The 9,993-nt window shown below is 35.3% G+C and overlaps 1 protein-coding gene across 2 annotated transcripts; it reads left to right on the top strand.

Annotated features, from left to right (window-relative positions):
• LOC109245040 (protein STRUBBELIG-RECEPTOR FAMILY 8) lies at positions 1,083–8,055 on the top strand. 2 transcript variants are annotated; one of them, XM_019412228.1, is made up of 16 exons: positions 1,083–1,414; positions 1,929–2,061; positions 2,151–2,222; positions 2,311–2,376; positions 2,468–2,539; positions 2,670–2,741; positions 3,371–3,442; positions 3,519–3,584; positions 3,681–3,746; positions 3,832–4,142; positions 4,291–4,547; positions 5,774–6,000; positions 6,084–6,219; positions 6,690–6,832; positions 6,920–7,076; positions 7,590–8,055. In XM_019412228.1, exons 1-16 carry the CDS (start codon positions 1,291–1,293, stop codon positions 7,737–7,739), a joined length of 2,124 nt encoding a protein of 707 aa, XP_019267773.1. In that variant the 5' UTR covers positions 1,083–1,290; the 3' UTR covers positions 7,740–8,055. The 2 variants fall into 2 exon arrangements, with proteins under 2 accessions (XP_019267773.1, XP_019267766.1); XM_019412221.1 differs by having other exon boundaries at positions 5,729–6,000.

The following is a 9,993-nucleotide window of genomic DNA, read 5'->3' as shown; positions in this document are numbered from 1 at the left end:
ATAGCATATTTAAATATTCTCTTATAGTACATAGGTATATTTGGCAATTTGCCGTTCCGAAGTCATTAATGAAATGGTACATAAGCAATAAGCCTTTATTCTGAGGGGCATTTTCGTCCACTGAAAAGGTCTTCCCTTTAAAGTAATTTTTTAATTCGAATTCCCTTTAAAGTAATCTCATGTTGCTTGCCGGTTGACTGCCTACTTCATACCAAACTTTTCACTCCCAATTTTTTAAAGAGATCTTTCCCAATCATGATAGAAATAAAATAAGAAACTACTACTGTAGAAAATTACTCCATTACCTCGCAAAGAAGAAAATAAATACTAAAAATAGCAAATCTCAAATAATAAGAATGAATGCATCCAAAGTTTTATGCGAATTCGACCATTCATTTCTTAATTTAAAAAAGAAATTACATATCAAGATATTATATCAAAAGTATCATAAATTAGTACAAAAGTATTATTGATTTTAAATTGTTGTTCTAAAAATGTTAAGAGTTTAAATGGTCCATACCGGTACATCTTGTTTGAGGGTTATTACGTATCATTTCATAATGTATCATATAATATTGTATTATATTGTACTGTATCGTTTTAATGCATAAAATATTTAGATATATTGCATTGTTTTCCCTTGTTTCATGATGTTATACACCAACAATATAAAAAATAAACTTGGAATATTATAAAGAAACAGTAAGATACGATGTAGAATTATTATACGAAAAGGTAGGGTCAAGGATAAAATAGGATTATTTGATAATATGAAAGGGCAAGAATGAGAAAAAAAATAAGGGAACAATACTGCCACACCAAATCAGTCGTTCCAAGAAGTGGCATTCGTTACATAATAACGAATTTAGCAATACAATACAAAAAAAAATTAAGTAAAAATTAAAATAAATATTATATTTAAAGTAATAATACGATAAAATACAAGTAACAACAATCCAAACAAGCTCTAACAAACCTGAATTAGTATTTAATTAAGTAATTTCTTAATTTAAAGCTACTACGAGTATTATTTTTTTAAAATTTTCGCCGACAGCTATAGATACACACTATAAGTGGAGTCGTACATATAAATTTCTCTCTCTTCATTACTAGGACTAGGAGGAGAGCTTGGAATCAGGAAGAGCTCTTTTAACGATGGTGACACCTACTACCACTAGTGCCAATGTTATTTCCATGTCTCTCTTTCTCCATGCTTTTCCTTCTTAGCTTTGTTTCTGTACAACCCCTTTAATTTCTTGTCACACACTAAGCTAATAACAAGGTAGAAAAATGAAGAGAAATACGTGTAAGCAAGACACCATTTCCCCCCCTTTGCTACTGGTGGTGATCGTGGCAGTGTTTTTCATCTCATCTCTTGTTGTTGTTGTTGAAGCAAACACTGATCCTAATGATTGTGAGTTTTCTCACCTTTTCCCTTTTCCACGTCACTGATTTAAAATCTTGGATCCATCTCTAGAGCACGATTGTTCTGATTGTTTGATGTTTGAATGCCTGATTTGGTTGATATTGTAATGTATTTGCTTGTTCATTTTCTGGGATTCCTTTTTTCCCCCTTTTTATTGGGTTTCTGAGTCAATGCAAGTCAAAGATTGAGGCTTTACTATGAAAATATTCAGTCTTTATGCTTTTACTACTATAAATATTATGAATCATCTGTTTAACTTGGTGAGCTTTTGAGATTGTGATCTAAGAACGCATGCTATTGGGTTGAATGTTTAAATTGTTTGATTTGAATGCAGAATTTGTTAATTTGGTACTATGGTTTCTTCCCCATTCTGAGTGTTTTTCTTCTTTTAGCAAGTTCCAGAGCCAATGCTAGTTAAGATTGAGGCTTTACTACATAAATATTGAATCTTGTTGGAGAGATTTTCTGGCTATGTTCATTGGCTGACTCTTGTAATCTGCAGTACAAGCTCTTCAGGTCTTGTATAGTTCATTGAATAGTCCTTCGCAACTCACTAATTGGAAGTCTAATGGTGGTGATCCCTGTAACGAGTCGTGGAAAGGAATCAGCTGTCACGGAACTTCTGTTGTTTCAATGTAAGTTTGTATACCGTTAACCTAGTGCACGTCTTTGTACGTTTTAGTTATGATTTGATTGATATAACATTTGGTTCTTTCTGTGACAGTCAAATTTCCAATTTGGGACTCAATGGAACATTGGGATACATGCTCAATGGTCTTACCTCGTTAAAGAACTTGTAAGAAATTTTTCTTTTAGTGGCAAAGGGTAATTTAGAGCACCTTCTATTGCAATAAAATTAAACTTCTGCACTCTGTTGTCTTTAGGGATATGAGCGGCAACAACATTCATGATTTTATTCCATATCAGCTTCCACCCAATCTCACCAGCCTGTAATGTTTGCTCCTTATAAAGTTTTTGGTTTGTTTGGAAATTTTTCTGTTTATGATTGACTCACAGACAATATAATCATTGTTAATGCAGGAATCTTGCAAAGAACAATATAAGTGGCAACATTCCTTATTCTATTGCTGGCATGGTTACACTTAATTATCTGTGAGTGGCCAGACTTGCGACGTACTATCCCAAAACAAAATTAGCATTTGCTTGGTCTTCGCTTTATTCTTTCGTTGATCATTTTAGGCAACATTTTTCAAAATAGCTAACTCAGCAGTTCATTTTTTAGGAATCTTAGCCGTAATTCACTCTCTCAAACAATTGGAGATGTGTTCACCAATCACTCCGACCTGGCAACCTTGTAAGTATTCTACTAATCTTTACTTGATTGATGTTTTCTGGTTGATTCCTCCTTTCTTTTCTTTTCTTCTTACTTCTTCTGCCTTCTTTATTTTTATTTTTTTTCTGAATTACTTTCTAAAAGAGTTCATACATTGCCACAGTTGAAGTTCTTCTTTTCCTATTCCAGTTCAAGTTCAGTTACTAGGTTGAATTCATCATAACATGGTGACTCCAACCTGCAGTTTCTGGCCCTTCATTTGTTTTAATTTGCCTACAATGGACTGACATGAGTGCTTCGAGACGTACATAATACATGCTAAATATTGGATTTAATCATGTATAGATGTCTTTTAAATTCGCTATCTGCTTAATTTTAATGACAATGATTTGCAAACTCCAAACCTTTTATTTTATTTCATACACTTTTTATGTGAAAATCATTTTGATTGTAATAGAATTGGTGTCCTGCTCCTCTTTGAAGCTTTAATTGCTCATTTATTGGATCTTTCAGAATCCAATTCAAGGAAACAGTGTAGTTTGTGGTAGCGCTCAGTACCCTGCTGAGCTTTCTGTCTATGTTGATTACTCATGGCTTCAGAACATTCGTTTCACTAGTTTTACTCTTTCACTGATTTGCTGCTACTGCAGGGATTTGTCTTCGAATAACTTTTCTGGAGATCTCCCTCCTTCATTCAGTTTGTTGACAAATCTTTCCACACTGTAAGTACAATATTTTTCTACTCATAGGATTTACTGTTCCTTTGTTTGACTTACATGCTATTGAAATTTCTGGCAGCCATCTGCAAAACAATCAGCTCAGTGGTACTCTCAATATCCTGGTTGGTTTACCTTTGAATAATTTGTAAGTCTCAACACTTTATTCGTAAATTAATGGGCCTAGCTAGTTTGATTCAATGTCAATAGAGATTTTTATGGGAAAAACAAAACCTTTCTGCAGAAATGTTGCAAAGAATCATTTTAATGGATGGATCCCAAATGAACTCCTATCTATCCCTAACTTCGTGTAAGTGGCTTCACATCTTATATATTCTTACATGGTTTAGACTGTTACAGTTTCAAGGGATGTGACATAACGTTTAACATGACAGATACGATGGAAATTCTTTTGCAAACGGTCCAGCTCCTCCTCCACCACCATACACTCCACCTCCTCCTGGCAGATCTCGCAACAACCGTAACCGCTCTCCTCCTCGTTCACGTACAAGACCAGGTTCTAATCCTGAAAATGGCGATAAAAAGAAGGGATTGACAACTGGAGCTATCATTGGCATAGTTATTGGATCTTCTCTAGCAGTTCTTTTTGCTTTGTTAGCACTTCTATTTTGCTTCCGGAGGGGCAAGGGCAAGGAAATTGCTGCTAGACCCTCTCCAGGAAGTCTTCCAGTTAACACAGATAAAGGTTTGTTCTATTAACTTTTTTCCTCCTGACTCATTATTGTGATTGGTGCTAACCCTCAGATGATAAACCATTGTATTGTGATGTGCTATCTTCATTTGGAAATTGGCACTAGCTTGGTTCGTTTCTCATATATTCTGCTTAATCTTAGTGAATATGGAGGTACAAGAGCAAAGGGCAAAGCCTGCGGCTGCTGTAGCTGACTTGAAGCCCCCACCTACAGAGAAGGTGACAGTTGAAAGGATACAAGGGAAGAATGGATCTGTAAGGAGAGTGAAGTCCCCGATAACTGCAACTTCTTATACTGTTGCTGCTCTGCAAACATCAACAAACAGCTTCAGTCAAGAAAATCTCATTGGTGAAGGATCTCTCGGGCGTGTTTATAGGGCAGAGTTTCCTAACGGGAAGGTAATTTGAGATGTTTACATTCCAATTGTTATACCATGTCACTTACCTTTGGTACTTATGTGGGATGTGCATTTGAAACTATTTAAAGCTGAACAACATTGAATAAATTTAATCTGTCACTCAAGGACATCCTCATTTTGATGCTTCGAGAATTTGCATACTTGTGAGTTGTATATTGTTCATCGTATCCTCAAGAACATCAAAAGAGGTATATAAAGATCTTGTCCACTCCACCCATCACCATAAGGTTTTGGGTGGTTGCTAAGATGCTTTGACATGGTATCGAGCCATTACACGTGCGGGAGATTGTTGTGTTATATAAATGTTACCTTACTCAAAAAAAAAAAAAAAAGAAGATTGTTGTGTTATATAATTTCCCGCCTCGGGTAAATGAGGGGGTATCCAAAGCAGTATATGAGTATCTTGGCCTACCATATCCATTCCCTCAAGGTTTGGGTGGAATCCTTAGATTCTTTCACAATATTCTTTTTCTGGCAAACTTTACAAGAGTAAATATTTGATCTGTGTATTACTAAAGCTAAGTAGAAGTTAGCACACTTCTTGATGCTCTGCTGCGTGGGAGTTAACATATTAGGTCTTCGTGCTAGTAGGTAATCTGTTTAGTGATTCTCTTTACTGAGATTATGTCCTTGATACTATTTGATTCACCTTGCCTTTTAGATCTTTTACAAAGTTGATTGCCCACAATTGGCTCACGTTGTGATGAACACGTGCCAATTGTTCACTCCTCTGTGGGGTCACATCTTTGCTTTTGTCTGTCTTCTTGTGTTGATGGGTGTAATAATATGGTCACTTTGATGGTCATCTCACTTCTCTTCTCAGCCAGAAATAATTATGATGTTCTAACCTTGTCCTTCGGTTATATGATGTAGTCTTAAGCAAAAACGTTATTAGAAGTTTTAGAGTTTGACTTACTATATCTTCTACTTTTTGGTTTATTATAGGATATGCTGCTGGCTATTTCTTTTCTAATGAACCAATTATGTCGACTATTTCTCTGCTCCCAACTTGATGCCAACTGTTCAAATGAATGATTTGATATTTGACATGTCAATAACATTATTGATAGGGAAACTTTTATTTTGCATTCATGTAGCTTCTATAGAAGGTGCTAACTGAAACTGTCAATGGTCGTATGAACTAACAACTGTCTATACCAGATAATGGCCATCAAAAAGATTGACAGTGCAGCATTGTCGCTGCAGGAGGAAGACAACTTTCTTGAAGCTGTCTCAAATATGTCAAGGCTGAGACACCAAAACATAGTTGCATTGATAGGATACTGTGCCGAGCATGGTCAGCGTCTTCTAGTTTATGACTATGTCGCAAATGGTAGCTTGCATGATATGCTGCACTTTGCTGATGAGAGGAGCACATTGCTTACTTGGAATGCCCGGGTTAGAGTAGCACTTGGCACTGCTCGAGCTTTAGAGTATGTAGTAGTTGTATAGTATTTTACCTGTCTCAGCGCTTTGCTTGTGGGGTTGGCTTAAAATTTAAACCTCGTATTTTCAGGTACTTGCATGAAGTTTGTCTACCTTCTGTTGTACATAGAAATTTCAAATCCGCAAATATTTTACTAGACGAAGAGCTCAATCCTCATTTATCAGATTGTGGGTTAGCAGCTTTGAATCCAAACACAGAGCGCCCGGTGAGTTAGTAAAGCAGATTGTCTGTAATCTACATTATTATTGTCGTTTTGTGTGGCACAACAAGGTTGTTTATAATGTGGCATGGTACATATAATGTTTATGACATGATGGCAATCAATTTACCAGTTGAAATACTCTTGTAAGAGCAGATATTGATAAGCAGCTGTTTCTTGGTACAGCTTTACAGACTAGTCATGAATTGGAGATTCTGATTGTGACAGCTTAATTTTGTTTTTGTTGGAGCAATGTTAGGTGCTTAAACACGTGCATTGCCAATGTGCCCAATCTTTAGTGAAGACCCCCTTTCCCCAGTCTAGAAAATCCTTGTAGTTGTGTCAATGGTTTTTGGAAGAAAAGGAATCTCCTAATGCAGAAGTTCCTGTGAAGGAAGCTCATGCTTCGAAAGGCTAACTGATTGCCTAATAGTGTATTATTGCCTAAAGTTGTAATTTCCTCTTAATGTTGACAGGTTTCATCCACACAGATGGTTGGTTCATTTGGTTATAGCGCTCCGGAATTTGCTTTATCTGGAATATATACTGTAAAAAGTGATGTATACAGTTTCGGCGTGGTAATGTTGGAGTTGCTGACAGGAAGGAAGCCACTTGATAGGTAAACTTGATTATGCAGACATTGCTAGTTGACTTATTCTGTTGAATTCTATTAATGACCTGATTTTTTTGTTAACAAATCATTTAGTTCAAGAATGAGATCGGAACAGTCACTTGTGAGATGGGCTACGCCTCAACTCCATGATATAGATGCCTTATCAAAAATGGTTGATCCTGCACTAAATGGCATGTATCCTGCAAAGTCTTTGTCCCGATTTGCTGATATTATTGCACTTTGTGTTCAGGTGAGCTTTTACATGCACAATCTTTCATTTAGAATATACATATTTGTTTATCTATCTGTATGAAGCTTAAAAGATGAAAGGACTCCCAAAATATCTTTGATGGAAGGGAAAGTCAATCATAGGGAATTTACATACTCAAGGACCAATCGCTTCAGCAAATACATGACCTTTCTTGCATTTAATGCCTGTGAGTCTTGGACTCTTGGTATGGCGGGAGTGCCCAAACGGTTAATAAAGTTTGGGAACTTCAAAGGCAAAGTTCTTGCACACCACCCAAACGGTTAATAAAGTTTGGGAACTTCAAAGGCAAAGTTCTTGCACACCACGGTCGAAAGTTACTTTTAGTTAAGCTTTTCGTGATCGAGATCAGCCAACTCATACCCAACCAAAATATAATGAATACTTGTTCATTGATATACCTGAAGTGAATTACTTTACTTGCAATAATTTGAATGTGACCTTCTTCTCCTTGGTAGTAACCTTTTGACATCCGGTCAACTATTTCTTGTACAGCCTGAACCTGAATTTCGACCCCCAATGTCTGAAGTTGTGCAAGCACTGGTCCGATTAATGCAAAGGGCGAGTGTGGTGAAAAGGCGATCCAGTGATGAATCAGCTTTCACGTACAAGACTCCAGATCATGAAACAGTTGACATGCCATAATAGAAATTTACATGATGAAGCAGCCTTTGCAATTTTGTAAGTAACTTCTGCAAAGGTCAAGGATAACTATGGCGGATAAAATTCGGAGGTGTCAATACGAGACACATTAAAAATGTAATTATTTTTCACATCTTTTCAATTTAAAAAAGGTTCTTTCCATCCCAATTTGAGGTACATAATCCACTGACATTGTCCTTCAGAGTGTATTTACAACCATCTTGGCATAATGGATATATGTCAAGATCATTATTGTCAATAAGAACGCTAAAGCAAATTATCATTCTATGTTGTTTATATTATTACAGTTTTTCGAACACAACTTTTGGCTGGCCTGCCGGCAACCTAAGTGGTTGATCTTTGTTCAGAAATTGCTTCATTTGTTCCAAATTTATGATAAACAGTGCATGTACATTGCCTTTTAAAGGATCTTTCTTTCGGTTTTCCAGTCACTAAAATGGTCAATCCAGGCTAGTTGAGTTTTTTTTAAGAGGAATTTTCAGAAACCACTATTGTTTAGTGGCTATTAACTTCCTATAGCTACGATATACATAATTACTTCCTATAGCTACTATTCATATGTTACGATAGTGTATTCGTGCGGCTGTATTCATCAGCAAAAAGCGCCTATAAATCAGGGCAGTCCAGCTATACGCGCATGTATTCACATGTATTCGCGCCATGTATTCATGAATATAGCAGCAAAAAGCGCCTAAAATCAGGGCAGTCTAGCTGTACGCGCATGTATTCGTGCTGTTGTGTTCATGAATACAACAACAAAAAAACGTCTAAAATCAGGGCAGTCCAGCTGTACGCGCATGTATTCGTGCTGCTGTATTCATGAATACAACAACAAAAAGCGTCTAAAATCAGGGCAGTCCAGCTGTACACGCATGTATTCACATGTATTCGCGCCATGTTTTCATGAATAGGCAATCACTTTAAAAATAGGTATGTCCAGCTGTCTAATAATGGAAATAATATCAATTAACGTGATACACTCCTAATATAACTCAACAAAATCAATTCTAACATGCCTCATTATCAACCCAATTAATTAAAATGATTTTTCAGTTGTATATAACTTTTGTATTTAGTGTGTTTCAATAGTTTTTTTTATTGTTGCATTCATTAGATTCAATGTTTGTATTTACTGTATTCACTATTTTATATTCAACGTATTCAAATGTATTTGTATTAACAATATTTTAGTTATTCCTAATACATGTTATTACTGTTGTATTCAATATATTTCATTGGTTGTATTCACTGTATTTCTATTTGTATTCAGTGTATTTCACTGTATTTTAAAATTAAATGTATTCATTGTTTATATTCTGTTCTATTTTAATGTTTGTATTCTATGTATTTCAATGTTTATATACAGTATGCATGAATACAGGCGTATTCAGTTGTATTAAAAAAATACAGACCTTCAAAATACATAAACACATGGAAAAAAATTTATTTATACAAAAATACAATATGTTTGAGTAAATTTGTACAAAATATAATGTATTTGTATCATTGTATGTGACTAAATAGCAAAGAAGAGAAGAAAGTTCGTCGGAGATGGCGTTTTCCGGCCAAGACTCTTTATATCGCTTCACTACCTCTTCCATTACATTTACAACACTTCTAATTCGACCGCTTCTTCCTCTTTTCTCTCTTACTTACCGCGCTAAGAATCCCTCTTTCTCTTCAATCTCTCCGCCCAAGGTATTTCCGCTTCCTTTTTTTTATTATAGGTTTACTTTCATGTTTCTGATTTTGAGATTTTTAGGTTTTCTTTCATGATTTGTTTCTCTTTCGTTGCTCGAAGAGAGAGAGAAAGAAGAAAAATTCTGAGAGAGAATCGTGTGTTAATTGAAAGAAAGAGAGAGGGAAAACATAAATAGGGTATTTCATGCCTCAATGGTAGTATATACCACAAATACTTATTTTGTTATAAAATATAAAAGACAGCTGTAGAAAACAATATTTTAAAATGATTTTGATTTATAATAAATAGGGTGTATACCTTTACTATCGGAGGTAAAATTTTCTAAGTTTTACCATCTCTAAACATAGGCCTACAATGGCACCAATTACAAGAATAGAATAAAAATGAGGGATTCAACAAAGTATATCCAACTACAAGGGATATTAACATATAGAAATATCCTCAAGGATTCCTTTATAATTTTTTTTCTCAATAATAAAAGATAAAACAGAATGGTGCGCGGATGAATAAGGAGGATGCATGGGATTTTAGTTT

Source organism: Nicotiana attenuata, chromosome 2 (genome assembly GCF_001879085.1).
Source record: "Nicotiana attenuata strain UT chromosome 2, NIATTr2, whole genome shotgun sequence".
NCBI lineage: Eukaryota > Viridiplantae > Streptophyta > Magnoliopsida > Solanales > Solanaceae > Nicotiana > Nicotiana attenuata.
The sequence above is the reverse complement of the archived record's forward strand: the minus strand, read 5'-3'. Positions and strand labels throughout refer to the sequence as shown.

Coding starts and splice junctions, on each gene's coding strand:
- LOC109245040 (XM_019412221.1), top strand. CDS start 1,291: ATGAAGAGAAATACGTGTAAGCAAGACACCATTTCCCCCCCTTTGCTA. Junction 4,548..5,728: donor CAGAGTTTCCTAACGGGAAG/GTAATTTGAGAT, acceptor TGTCTATACCAG/ATAATGGCCATCAAAAAGAT. Junction 6,220..6,689: donor ATCCAAACACAGAGCGCCCG/GTGAGTTAGTAA, acceptor TAATGTTGACAG/GTTTCATCCACACAGATGGT.